Below are 14,904 nucleotides of genomic sequence, written 5' to 3' on the forward strand. Positions count from 1 at the left end.
CAGTTCTTAACCTGAAGCACCACTTTCGCTAATAGGGCCTCCTGCTGCTGCTGTACTGCAGGAACACGATTTTTGTTCTCATTCTGAAGCAAAGTTCTTAACCTGAAGCACTATTTCTGGGTTAGCGGTGTCTGTAACCTGAAGCGTATGTAAACTGAAGCGTATGTAACCCGAGGAACCACTGGACAATACTAAAGTGAAATCTTATCCTGCAATAAAAGTTTAGCAGAGCACGAGGAAGCTCCTTTGTTTAAACTGTAATTTGGACCAATCATAAGGAGACAACAAAGTTCCATAAGAGGAAATGGGGTGAGGGGAAAAAAGCATTTCAATTGGATAGGAAATTTAAACTTAATGGAATGTGTGGAATTTATGCCAAACGTATAAAACTGTTTGAAACTCTTTGTATGACATTTAGCTGTTTTAGCGAGTTATTCCCAGCTGAACCTTCTGCGCAGAATGAAACACTTTGGACTACTTTTCCCCTCACGATCTCATGTGGTTTATTGGCATATCCATGAGATAGACAAAGCTTAGATTGCAACAATACCACATTACAGAGCATCAGGCAGTACTAAACATGTGCTTTGATTTAAACAGAGCTCTATTCTTCTCAGACAGAAAGTAAACATTTCAGCAAGCTAAAATATATGACCTAATATATTTGTTTCCCCCCAGATATGAATGACTGTAATAAATGCCCAGACAAAGACTATCCAAGCAGAAACCGTGACGCATGTCTACCCAAGGATATAAGCTTCTTGTCTTATGAAGAACCTTTGGGCATCAGTTTAGCCTGTTTCTCTCTTTCCCTTTCCTTGATCACAACTTTGGTACTAGGTACGTTTATAAAACACCACGACACACCCATGGTCATTGCAAACAACCGAAACCTCACTTACACTCTCCTCATCTCTCTTCTGCTCTGCTTCCTTTGTGCATTGCTCTTCATTGGCCGACCTGAGAAGGTCACATGTCTCCTCCGGCAACCAGCTTTTGGTATCATCTTCTCAACTGCTGTTTCTTGTGTCCTGGCAAAAACCTTCACGGTGGTTTTGGCCTTCATGGCTACAAAACCAGAATCCAGGATGAGGAAATGGGTGGGCAAAGGACTAGGCCACTCCATTCTCCTTTCCTGTTCCATTGTTCAAGCAGGGATATGTACTGTGTGGCTGGCAACCTCTCCCCCATACCCAGATGTGGACATGAACTCAATCACAGAAGAAATCATACTAGAATGTAATGAGGGGTCTGTGGCCATGTTTTACTGTGTCCTTATCTACATGAGCTGCCTGGCCACTGTAAGCTTTGCTGTGGCTTTCCTTGCCAGGAAGTTACCGGACAGTTTCAACGAAGCCAAGTTTATCACTTTCAGCATGTTGGTCTTCTGCAGTGTTTGGCTGTCCTTTATTCCCTCCTACCTGAGCACCAAGGGAAAATACATGGTAGCTGTGGAGATCTTCTCCATCTTAGCCTCTGGTGGTGGGTTGCTGGGTTGCATCTTTTCCCCCAAATGCTATATAATTATTCTGAGGCCTGAGCTGAACAATAGAGAACAGCTAATAAAGAAGAAAATTTAAAGAAATAATAAACCTGCCCTTTGCCCTCTTTCATGCTTTTCTCTGTGTGTACAGCAGAATATTTGGAAATATATGTTCACTTGCTGCCTTATATAATTTTTTATGTACTCCAAATTTCCATAGTTCAATAGAAAACAGCTAATAAGGAAGAAAAATTAAAGAAATGAGAAAATGCCATCTGCTGTATGTAATGTTTTTCTCTGTGTTTACAGTGGAATATTTGGAAATATAAGTTTAGCTGCTGCCTTATATAATTTTTTTCTAGAATCCAAATTCGCATAGTTGAAAATTCATTTGTAAAATTGACTTATTTGCTTTGAGGAAAACAACCAAACATTTACAGATACAGTGGTGCCTCGCAAGACGAAATTAATTCGTTCCGCGAGTTTTTTCTTCTTGTGAGTTTTTTGTCTTGCGAAGCATGGTTTCCCATAGGAATGCATTGAAAATCAATTAATGCGTTCCTATGGTCAAAAGAAGTCCAAACAAAGCCAAATTTGGTGCAAAAAGAGTTTATTAAGTGATCTTTAAAGTCGCACATACTTTAAGTTTCTAAACATGACAGAAAAGCATTTTAAAATCACCAAAGTGTACATACTGTACTGCAAAGAAATCCAAGAAAACACACCAAACGGCTTTTAACGGCTTAGCGGCTTAGCGGCTACAGTACCGGCTCTTTCGGCTGCCAAGGTGGGAGCTGAGCTCTGTCCGCCGTCGCCGAGGCCCCTCTTTGCGCCATTAGTGGGTTTGGCTGCTCCGCCGCGCAGCCGACCTCTCCGGCAGTCCCGGGGCGATAAGATAAGTGGGGGCGGGCCGAGGAGAGCATTGACAACATCCGCGGCTGCCTGTCCAACCTCAGCAACCTGCACGCCCACAACCTCCGCGTGGACCCCGTCAACTTCAAGGCAAGCGCACCGAGGGGGCGGACGAGGGCCAGGAGGGGCACGCCTTGGGTCTTCCCTCGACCCTCCCCCACCTGACCGACCCCCCACCTGACCCCCTATCACTTCTCTAATCTTAGGTACCGTGTCTGCATTCTCTTGCTCTAACCATCTTGTGAGGTAAGTTTTTATCTTTGCACCCATCTGCGCATAGGTTTCCTCCCTCACCTTTGTCACACTTCTAAATTTTTTCCTCAATTGCTCTGAGGTAATCCCAAAGCGTGTATATACTAACTGCTTGTACACCTCAAAATTTTGGGATTGTTACTCAGTCATTTGAGCGTATAATTCGGCTAGAGGACTGCTTATCCTAGCTCTCAAGATCATCATTTTATCTTCCTCTCTTACTTGAAAATCATGACAGGCTTTCTCGAAGGATACTAGAAATGCTTCTGGGCTATCCCTATCTCTAAACTCAGGAAAGCGTTTTAAATCTATCTTCATTTACACTCCTTGGTGTGTGGAGTGCCGCAAAGCGCAATCCTCTCCCCAATGCTTTTTAACATCTTTATATGCCCCCTTGCCCAGATTATCCGGAGCTTTGGGCTGGGCTGTCACCAATATGCTGATGACACTCAGCTCTATCTACTGATGGATGGCCACACCGACTCGGCCCCGAACACACTGACCAGATGCTTGGAAGCTGTGGCTGGATGGTTTCGTGGGAGCCAATTGAAACTAAATCCTTTGAAGACAGAGGTCCTATGGCTGGGTCGGGATGGCATGGGGATGAGGGACCAACTCCCTTCTCTTGCGGGGGCCCAATTAGTGCCATTGCCTTCCGTTAAGAGTTTGGGTGTAATCCTTGACACCTCCCTTTCCATGGAAGCGCAAGTTACAGCAACAGCCAAGGCGACATTTTTCCACCTTCGCCGTATCAAGCAGTTGGTCCCTTACCTTTCCCGCCCCAACCTGACCACAGTGATCCATGTGACGGTCATCTCCAGGCTTGACTACTGTAATTCGCTCTACGCGGGACTGCCCTTGAAGCTGTCCCAGAAACTCCAGCGGGTGCAGAATGCTGCAGCGAGGCTCCTCACGGGGTCCCTGCCATGGGAGCATATTCACCCAGTGCTTTTCAAGCTGCACTGGCTCCCGGTGGAGTACAGGATCAGATTTAAGGTGCTGCTTTTGACCTTTAAAGCCCTTCACGGCCTAGGACCCTCGTACCTACGGGACCGCCTCTCCCGGTATGCCCCATGGAGAGCCTCAAGGTCCATAAATAGCAACACCCTTGTGGTCCTGGGCCCTAAGGAAGTTAGATTGACTTCAACCAGAGCCAGGGCCTTTTCAACTCTGGCTCCGGTCTGGTGGAACGCTCTGCCTCACGAGACCAGGGCCCTGCAGGATCTGATTTCTTTCCGCAGGGTCTGTAAGACAGAGTTGTTCCACCTGGCCTTTGGCTTGGAGCCAATTTGATTCCCTCCCTCTCTTTCTATTTCTTTTCCTTCTCCTTCTGCGATGAGGCTACATTTTAATATTTTAATGTTTCAGTATTTTAATGTTGTATTTTTTAATTTTGTTTTTAAGTTGTAATCATTTAACTTGTTTTTATTATTGCTTGTAAGCCGCTCTGAGCCCAGCCTTGGCTGGGGAGGGTGGGGTATAAATAAAATTATTATTATTATTATTATTATTATTTGATTCTGTCCATCGGTGTTATTACTATTATTACTATTTTCTAAAACCGTTAATTCCAACCGTCTCATCTCTAACTGAAACCGCTGCTGTTCCCTTTCCTGCTCAGCCCTCAATTTTTCTTTTTCCCATTCTTGCTCAGCCCTCAATTGTTCAGCCCTCAATTTTTCTCTTTCCAATTCCTGCTCCAGCCTAAATTGTTCAGTTCTATTTATCTCAAGCTCTAATTTCAAGTTATATTCTTGTACTAATTTCCACTTTTCAAAATCCTCTGAAACCTGTGGAACTTCTACTTCAGGTGGGGTTTTAGTCATCTCTTCTATTCTGATTTCTTCCCCCTGGGGATTCCCATTCTATTCTCCAGAGCTTTCATGTGGGTTTTCTCTCACTGGGTGCTTGGTCTTCTTGGGTGGTATTATGGTTGAGTCAGTATTTTGCATTAATTAAATAACAGTCTTTTACTCTCAGCACTGTTCCTCCCCGCTTGGCTTTCCAAGACTCTGGTCCCCAAAGTATAGCTTTAGGTTTTTTCCTCTAACCTTTCAAGCTTACTTCCTCTGACCCTGAGCCTAAGCCTCCGCCAGAACAGTCTTTTGAGATCTCTTGCTCTTATTGTTATCTCGGCCACACAGCAATCTGGGGTTTATCCTCAATCACACCCTCAGGCCAGGTAATCTCTTCCCCGATTTACCTTTCCCCTCTCTAGGTGTATTGTTTCCCCACACAGGCACTTAGACTTATCGTATCCCACCGCTGCCGCCAATTTTGTGGTGGCAGGTACGGTTCTTATGCCACCGCTGCACCACCAATTTTGTGGCGATCACACAGGGCCCCCGGACGTTTCACGGTCTATTGACCCTGTGCCACCACTGCAGTTGCTTTCTTTGCTGCCACCACCCCGCTTCTCACAGGGACACACGGAGTCCAGACAGTTGTTAACGTAAACAAATAATCAAGTTTATTTTTAAGTGCAGGAATAAGCGGATGGTGTTGGTTTATTTTTCTCTTGTCAGTTTCTTAAATCTTAGTTCCTACAACTTCAAACTGAATTATTCCCAACTATCTATCTAACTCCCTAACAATTCCTCTCACTCCCTCACAATACAACTCAACCAACCCACTGCGTATTCTACCCTCTTCCTTCTCCAACCCCCAAGCCTCAACTCCCAACTGACAAACCTCAACTCCCAACTCCCAAACCTCAACTGCCTTTCAAAACCTCCCACTCTATCTTTTACTCCCCCCTTGCATTCTCACTGGCCAATCACATCACACCCATTTTAACCCTTTCCTTGACCCATCCTAGGAGGCAAACGCCACAGTACCCAATGACTTAACCACCAAAAGTTTTGAAGTTTTGCTACTAGGAAGGCAAAACCTACGGCCAATTTGTCTACAGGCAAATTCCTTCCCAGCTCTGAATATGGCAACCATAAGCAACCATAGTAAGTTCAGCAGGTAGAAGAAAAATAAAGTGGTTAAACGGAATGACGCTTAGGGAGAAAAGCTATGTTACATAATGACCTGAAAAGGAAAATACATTTTACAAGCACAATAATTAATTGACCTGAATTGTGAATGGAAATAAAAAGGGAGGGTGGGAGGGTGTCACTCTTCACCCAGCCTTCCTGCAAGAGCCTCCTGCAAGCGTTCTTTTAAGCCTAACTGCCAGGCTAGACGAGACAGCTGCCAATAGCCACAGCCAGCAAGGCACTGCCCTCCAGGAGGCACCAGTGAGTGGCCCATTTATGGTGCCTTTTGGGTTGGAAAGACCCCTCCCCTTTGAGATCCAACAGCCAAGAATAATTCCTCTCCAAAGGCCAGCATATGTGTGTGCCTAGGCCATCGGGGAAGGAGGCTGAGAGTGAGGTTACGAAACTGTCACCCCGTGGGAAAGTGGTGAGCAGCCATTATACTCATGCCACATGGTTGATGTGGATCCAGGTCCACTCAACCAAATTCCAAGATGCTGAAAACACCATAATACATTTTGAAGTCTCCATTTTTTACAAGGTCTTCTATTATGAACTTCAAACTTCAAAATTCACCAATACACCACTGGTCCCTTATTATCTACTGAAAGGGAATTAAACACAACAGTTCTGAATCTGTCACAAACACATTTTCTTCTGCAATTCCACAGGGGTTCACAAGCATTGAATAAATAACTACATTCCAGCTTAGTTATTAACAGGGCTATAATTAAATCTGCTGCTTCTCAAAAAAACCTGTGGACTTTCAGTGGCCACTTGCATAAGTAACATAAAAGATACCAAAATTAACCAGAATAATTTAAATAGGGTGTGGGATCCACAAGTCTGATCATTCATACTCCCAGATTGCATCGTCTCAGGAAACGTTACTACCATTCAAATGATACAATTTTATCCTGGAGAAGTTAATTATAATATTGCTAGAGAAATCATGGGTTCCGTGTAGAACAAACAGTTGGTTGTTTAGTGAGAATGGTGGTTTTAGTGTTCTTGCTGCTGGAACTGATTTCTTATAATGTATGTGAGGCTGACATAGCAAAATGCAGGATCCAAGGTCCACAAGATCCACTTCACACGTATCATCAGCCAGGAGATTTTATCATTGGTGGAATTGTTTCCCATGGTGGCTTCATCTCCTCTCCAGCAGCATTCACTGAGGAACCCCCACCAGCGCTGCCTGAAGAGCTCGTGTAAGAACTAAGTCACTCATCCATTACAGCAGAGAAACGATCAAACCTAAAGTCACAGCCTGAGAGTAATGACTAGGGCTGCAAACCTCTACCCATTTACCTAAGAATAACAACTTTGCAAATCAGTGGGACATAGGCTGATGTAAAAATCCATAAGAGTGTCTTGGGAATTAAGAGAATACTGAAGAAGCTCCCATTTCTCAATAGGAAAAATAAATATAAATGTTTTGAAATGTATGAATGTTTATGTGTCTGGGAGAACCATTTGATCAGCTAATTTTTATAGACCTTATCTGAACTAGAGTGTTAGTAAGAATGTATTTTTGAAAAACCTGTTCTGAAGCTGAATATCCTTATGCTTTCATTTTCTGAACTTAGACTAAGGTTTGTTTCAGCACTGAAAGGTGCTTATTATGAAGTATAGAATTTAGTGAATTCCAACGACCATCACTGACTCATGAAAAAGAAGTCACTGCAGGGAGAAACCAGAGAGACCAGAGACTTTGTAAGTGTCAGAAAAAGACCTCAGACATGTAAGGGAAGTCGTCCCATGGGCCCCACATTAGCAACCCCTACTCTAGATACTATTAACCTTAAAAGATTGGTACAAAAGTAACAACATGAATTTCAATAGGGACAAATGCACAAATCTAAGATGATGAACACTTGGCTTGCCAGTAGTACATGACGAAAAACTCAATGAATCTGCATCAACAGAAGTATAGTGTCCTGATTAAAGTAAGTAATAGTACACTCTGTTCTGCCTTGGTCACCTGGAGTACTGTGTCCAGTTCTGATCACCACTATTTAAGAAGGATATTGGCAAACTGGAACATGTGCAGAGGAGGGCAACAAAGATGGTCTAGAAACCAAGTCAAGTCTTATGAGGAACAGATAAGGGAGTTTGGTATGTTTAGCTATGATGAGAATGAGGGAGGAATGATAGACATTTTCAAATATCTCAAGGGCTGTCACAAGGAACACACTTGTTTTCACTTGCTCTGGAGGTTAGGACTCAAATTAGCTTCTTCAAGTTACAAGAGAGGAGATTTCAACTAAACATCAGGAAGAATTTTTCATTGATAAGAGCTTGAATAGTAGAATGGACTGTGAGTTAATCCGAATGAACACAATATAATTAATTGCTGTGCTGTTATGTAAAATGATCGATCTGCTGAAGTTTGCAACTCTCATTCTAGGGTGGTGCCTAAGATTTACCAGCACATCGTGGCCTTGGAATTTGCAGTCAAGGAGATCAACAAAGACCCTCACATCCTACCCAATATCACCTTGGGCTTTCACTTATATGACAGCTATAACAATGCAAGGAGCACATATCTCGCCACACTGCTGCTTCTATCCATGGTGAAGAATTTTGTCCCTAACTATATATGTGATGTTGAAAATAATCTGACTGGGGTCATTGGAGGACTTGATTCTGAAATTTCCTTTTATGTGGCCACTGTTTTGGATATCTTTAAGATTCCACAGGTAGGACACCTATGTACAATACCTTTATTAGCTTGCATAGAGGAAGAGGCAGGTTCCTCGGAATCAGTTCCGGGTGAAGTTGAAATTGGAAGGACAACCATGTACACCACCTTGAGATCCTTGGAAAATAAAGGTGGTACATAATTATAATACAAACAAACAAACATCAATAAGGGGAAATGTGCAATACCAGAAAAAAGGTCACATCCCCCCCCTTCCCGTCTTACACACCCATCTAAAACACACGAAAGCTCATACCAAGAACTAACTTAGTTGGTCTTTAAGGTGCTACTGGAAGGAAAAAAAAAATTGTTTTGACTATGGCAGACCAACACGGCTACCTTTCTGTATCTAAAACACTGTTATCCCAAAGGCCAGTGATGGGGAAGTGGGCTTCTCCCTCACCAGCTGCTTTTTGGTTATGTAGTACTTTCTGCTTAGTTAGGAGGGTATTTGAATTGAGTAACTGGGGTATAGGGGAAATTGCTTACAGGATAAAAGCTGACAGGTAGGTGCCAATAGTAAAATTAGTGATCAAGGCATCTCAAAAAAGCTGTTGGGGAAGAGGGGGGAAATTGCTTATAGCTAAAACAACTGACAGGTAGGTTCCAGTACCATAATTATTCTTCTTTATTGCACCAAACACAAAGAAGTTATGGAAAATTGAAGATAACATCCAGTTCTGCAAGTGAAATAAATGTTCATAAATAAAGTCTGAGAAGAATCAGCACAGTTTTGCTGTGTGATGGGTTATGTGCATCATGAAGAAGAAAGAAGCTCCAGAGAAGAAATATGTATCTGATCCAACTTGCGATTTTGACAAAGTCAGATAATGTCTAGGTCATCTGCTGCTTGGGGCATGGTATGTTCCCCATTCAGTTTTATCCATTATACAAGACGTTGCCAAATTTTGCAACGACTCAAAAAATGTTTGGTTTTTTAAAAGTAAAATAGACACAATGCCCTGCTCCAGTCATCAAAGTGTTAACAAAATTTCCAAAACTAAAACTAAAACAGACACAGTCCCCTGTGAAAGGTCATCAAGTGAAAGGTTTAAAAATGAGAAAAGGAAGATGATCCCAGGTTTCAGCCCATCTGCATGTGTGTCTTTTGTAAAAACTGAGAGAGAGGCAAACAAACCCTGAAACGTTGGCAAAGGGCATATTTGACTAACAGGGTTCAGCACATAATGTATATGAATACTGTGAAAGGAATCTACTTTGTCTCTTCTATTCTTCTATTTACTTTTTAGCTCATTTATGGCTCTGCTCCAGTGATGAATGATAAAAGCCCAGGGCTTCCCTTCTACCAGATGGCAGCCTCAGAAGCCCTTCAGTATGAGGGAATTCTCTCTTTGCTTCTGCATTTCAGGTGGACATGGATTGGAGTCATTGCAATGGACAATGAAAACGGAGAAAGATTTGTGCAAACCATTTCCCCAATGTTTACCAAGAGTGGTGTGTGTTTTGCATTCCTAGAAAGAATCCCTGCTTTTAGTTTTATTTCTGAAATTAATGGCATGCTACAACAGGGGGCAATTATAAACCATAAAATTCTTAGCAGCAAAGCTAATGTTATGGTGGCAAATGGAGAATCTTATTCCATGGCAACTTTTAGATGGCTTCCATACCTATCAGAACATGATGACATGATAAACAATATAAAAAGTAAAGTATGGATAACAACTGCCCAGATTGAGTTTGCTTCATTTGTCTTTCAAAGGAGCTGGGATTCAAGAGTATTCAATGGTGCTATAGCCTTTGAAATTCACTTTAGAAACCCACCAGGATTTCATCAGTATGTTCTGCACAGAAACCCTTCCAGCACAGATGGGGACGGTTTTATCAGGGACTTCTGGCAACAGGTCTTTGAATGTGTATTCCCAGATATGACTGCAGACAAGGTAGAGGGAAATATTTGCACTGGAGAAGAGAAGCTGGAGAGCCTTCCTGGATCATTTTTTGAAATGAGCATGACAGGCCACAGTTACAGCATCCACAGTGCTGTCTACGCCATGGCCCATGCTTTACATGCCATGTTCACATCCAGACTCAGGCACAGAGGAATGGCATACAGAGGAAGAGGGAAGAATCAGAATCAACAGTTTTGGCAGGTAATAGGCTGAACATCCTCAACTGGAAGAGTCCTGTTATTCTCTGATAAAGTATGGGTTTTCAAAATGTTGTCAGTTTGCTCATTCCTCTCAGAGAAAAAAAGTTTTGTATGACAGAAGTTTGGAGATCACTGAGATGCCACTGTATTCACAGATAACAAGCAGTAGTCATGGCCGAGAGAGATGTTCAGCATTCTATTTACCCCATTTACCCCAAATGCTGCCTCAGAGCAGGTGGTCACAAACCATTGTGGTGTCTCTTGAGATGAAGGCGGAGAGAGGAAAATGGGGGGGGGGGAGAAAGAAAGAGTGGAGAGAGAGAGAGAGAGAGAGAGAGAGAGAGAATAGAACAGAATGAACAGGTGGTCTCTCCATACTTGAACCTGACTACACTCACAAGTGACTTAATCACCACACACCAATTGCTGTAGGTCCTGCCACATGAAAAAGATACCTCAGTTCTGTAATTTAACTGCAGCCATTTCCAAACAACTGCCTTTTCTGCTTTCAATCTAGCTCCATCACTTTCTGAGAAGCATCTCATTTAACAATACAGCAGGAGATGTGGTCTTCATCAACCAGAATGGAGAGGCAGCATCTAGCTTAGATATTGTCAATTGCATTATATTCTCCAACCAAAGTTTGCAGAGAGTGAGAGTTGGGAGGATAGATCCACAGGCTCCTCCAGACCAATCATTCATCCTTGATGAAGATGCCATCACATGGCACAGTTGGTTTAATGAGGTAGGGCCGAATTGTTAGATAATTCCAAAGAGATTCAGTCTTGCATAAGCAATGATCATTCACCTGCATGTCTACTAACTGTCTTTTAAACTGCAAGTTACTATGTAGAACATGGCGAATGCATCCAAGTACTAGATTAAGAGCCAAAAGCTTGCTACTAGAAGCCACTACAGGAGTAAAGGAAAATATTTTATTAAGGATGATACAAAACAGAACACAGAGCGCCTTCATGTGAATATGGGTGCTTTGATCCAGGTCAAATACCAGTTGTTCTATGAAAAGGCCTGGAGATAGGAGTGCAGGGTTTTCCCCCAGCCAATCAGGGCCTCTGAATTTATTTTGCCTGCACAAGAGGGTGTACGTGGTGAAAGACCAGGAAACTATGAAGTGGATGATCTGTTTGACCTTGAAGCAATCTTACATCAGAGAGTGCACATAAGTGGTTAGTTGGAGTAACTAATGGGTTTTCCTTTCCTCTGGAAGACTGCAATGTGAATTTTAAGTAAAAATAGAAATCTATATTAATATAAACATAAGAATTAGGATATCTTTACATTTACAAAATACTGATTTTAACCTGAGTTAAAGAGGATGCATTAATAGAAAAGCCCCAAGATTTCACCTTTCTTGCTAAAAGGTGGAGGAATGAGCTGGTTGGGAAAGGGAGGTATAATAATACCAGAGGAAGAAAATGGGAACCGACAGCAGCAGGTGCAGGAGACCGCTAGTCTTCTAAGTTCATAAGTGGAAGAGGAGGAAGCAGGAGAAGTGGTGAAGATTGAGAGAGTGAAGGAGAGAGCTGAGAAGAAAGGTGTAAACAGCAAGTGACTGGGCATTAGGAATGGATACATTAGTCTTTTAAAAAGAGTTATCTTCTTAAAGTTTAAAAAAGAGTTAACTTCTGCTTTTTCATTTATGGAATAGACTCAGCCTCTTTCTGTCTGTACTGAGAGATGTCTTCCAGGATCCAGCAAGAAAGTAAAGGAGGGACAGCCACCTTGCTGCTACGATTGCCTCCCATGTGCAGAGGGGAAGATTGCAAACCAGGATGGTAAGAGAAATAAATAGATTAAATAGATCCAAACTCAGCAGTAATAATTGAAAGGTGTTGTAAGGATAGCTGAGTTTACGTTTCAAAATAGATAATCTACTGTATGCATTATCCTGCCTCTTTGTGATCATTGCCTTTCAGTGGTACATACGCTTCAGGTTACACACTCCGCTAACCCAGAAATAGTGCTTCAGCTTAAGAACTTTGCTTCAGGATAAGAACAGAAATTGGGCTCTGGCGGCGCAGCAGCAGCAGGAGGCCCCATTAGCTAAAGTGGTGCTTCAGATTAAGAACAGTTTCAGGTTAAGAACGGACCTCAGGAACGAATTAAGTACTTAACCTGAGGTACCACTGTAGTTTAAATATGCCAATCAAATGACAATGTCTATGCATTGAGAGTAATTGGATGGTATGTGGTTCAAATCATATTTAGAGGGGCCTTGTTACTCCTTCTGACTTACACAGGCTGCATCAAGGAAAGTGTGAATAAACATTTAGGTGTTAGTGGCACTGGCTGTGGCACCACACAGCTCTGAACCAATTAAAATCAGTAATAGCACTTTGCAGAGCACCAGACAGTACTAGATATGTGTTTTGATTTAAAGAGAGCTCTTTTCTTCTCAGACAGAAAGTAAACATTTCAGAAAGTTGACATGATATGAGCTCATTTCTTTATTTCCCCCCAGATATGAATAACTGCCATAAATGCCCAGACAAAGACTATCCAAGCAGAAACCGGGATGCATGTCTACCCAAGGATATCAGCTTCTTGTCTTATGAAGAACCTTTGGGCAACAGTTTAGCCTGCTTCTCTCTTTTCCTTTCCTTGATCACAGCTCTGGTACTAGGTACATTTATGAAGCACCATGACACACCCATTGTCATTGCAAACAACCGAAACCTCACCTACACTCTGCTCATCTCTCTCCTGCTCTGTTTCCTTTGTGCATTGCTCTTCATTGGCCGACCTGAGAAGGTCACGTGTCTCCTCCGACAAACAGCTTTTGGCATCATCTTCTCAACTGCTGTTTCTTGTGTCCTGGCAAAAACCTTCACGGTGGTTTTGGCCTTCATGGCTACAAAACCAGAATCCAGGATGAGGAAATGGGTGGGCAAAGGACTAGGCCACTCCATTCTCCTTTTCTGCTCCATAGTTCAAGCAGGAATATGTACTGTGTGGCTGGCAACCTCTCCCCCATACCCAGATGTGGACATGCACTCAATGACAGAAGAAATTATACTAGAATGTAATGAAGGGTCTGTGACCATGTTTTATTGTGTCCTCATCTACATGAGCTGCCTGGCCACTGTAAGTTTTGCTGTGGCTTTCCTCGCCAGGAAGTTACCGGACAGTTTCAACGAAGCCAAGTTCATCACTTTCAGCATGTTGGTCTTCTGCAGTGTTTGGCTGTCCTTTATTCCCTCCTACCTGAGCACCAAGGGAAAATATATGGTAGCTGTGGAGATCTTCTCTATCTTAGCCTCCGGTGGTGGGTTGCTGGGTTGCATCTTCTTCCCCAAATGTTACATAATCATTCTGAGGCCTGAGCTGAACAATAGAGAACAGCTAATAAGGAAGAAAAATTAAAGAAATGAGAAACCTGTCATCTGCTTTATTTTGTGTTATCCTCTGTGTTCACAGTAGAATATTTGGAAATATAAGTTCACCTGCTCCCTTTTATAATTTTTTCTAGACTCCTAATTCCCATAGTTGAAATTTCCTTTGTGAAATTGACTTATTTGCTTTGAGGAAAACAATCATACATTTACACATACATTATTCTGTTGCAGCATGTGTTGACAAGAAGAATTAGAGCAATTCTTGTCAAAATATACATGTAAGGAAATCTGTATCTAGCCTTAATTCTCACAGCTTTCAGTATAATGTGAAACTGTACTATTGCAGGCCATGGAATATTTGAGTATTCATTTATGGTCTATTGTTCTGTACTGCTCACAGTCAGATTTCATCATCAACTATCCACACTCAAGATCGTAGAAATGTAAGATTGAGTCAGGCCAATGGCCCATCCTGTACGGCAGCCTGTACTCACACTGACCAACCAGATTCCTGTGGGAAATAGAAATACTTTATTGTCACTGTACCACTTGTTTACAGTGAGATTAAACCTTCAAGCCGTATCCAAAAGCAAATGCATTGTCTCCTCCATTGTTTCCTATGGCATTGAGTTCCACAGTTCATCTATGTACTGTGAAATAATTTACCCCCCCCCCATTGAATTGTGTTCCCTCCCCCCAAGATTCTGTCTGAATCAGGTCTCCTTGGTGAAATTCAGAAAACTAGATTTCTGCCCTGGTGCTTGGAAAAGATGTCAACAAAGAACCATGCACAGTTCACTGGGCAGAGCATTCAACAAAGCCACACTGAAAAGTTTTATTTTCACCAACACAAGTGATGGATCAGAACACTATATTCTTAATACAAATATGTATTATATTTGTGGCAAGTATATTGTTGGACTTTCCACTGACTGTTGGCATCCTTCAGCCAATGTTTGATGAGCAGTAAAATTGATTAGACCTAACCATGATGAATGGAGAATACAAGTAAACCAGAGTTTAATCAGATTGAAAGTGGAATCAAAGAGGACAGAGAGACTTCAGGTTGCATAAGTATTCCCATAATGGAGCTCAGCTTTCTG

General features: G+C 42.3%; 2 protein-coding genes across 2 annotated transcripts; both read left to right on the forward strand.

Moving 5' to 3' along the window:
• Nucleotides 1-675: 675 nt before the first annotated feature.
• Nucleotides 676-1,580, forward strand: LOC128398957 (vomeronasal type-2 receptor 26-like). Its single transcript, XM_053360220.1, has one exon. It carries the CDS (start codon nucleotides 681-683, stop codon nucleotides 1,578-1,580), a length of 900 nt encoding a protein of 299 aa, XP_053216195.1. The 5' UTR covers nucleotides 676-680.
• A 7,462-nt stretch (nucleotides 1,581-9,042) lies between these two features.
• LOC128400596 (vomeronasal type-2 receptor 26-like) lies at nucleotides 9,043-14,174 on the forward strand. Its single transcript, XM_053362895.1, has 4 exons — nucleotides 9,043-10,446; nucleotides 10,963-11,190; nucleotides 12,115-12,241; nucleotides 12,928-14,174. Exons 1-4 carry the CDS (start codon nucleotides 9,610-9,612, stop codon nucleotides 13,827-13,829), a joined length of 2,094 nt encoding a protein of 697 aa, XP_053218870.1. The 5' UTR covers nucleotides 9,043-9,609; the 3' UTR covers nucleotides 13,830-14,174.
• Nucleotides 14,175-14,904: the final 730 nt, after the last annotated feature.

The sequence above is a fragment of the Podarcis raffonei genome, chromosome 13 (genome assembly GCF_027172205.1).
Source record: "Podarcis raffonei isolate rPodRaf1 chromosome 13, rPodRaf1.pri, whole genome shotgun sequence".
In the NCBI taxonomy this organism is placed as follows: Eukaryota; Metazoa; Chordata; class Lepidosauria; order Squamata; family Lacertidae; genus Podarcis; species Podarcis raffonei.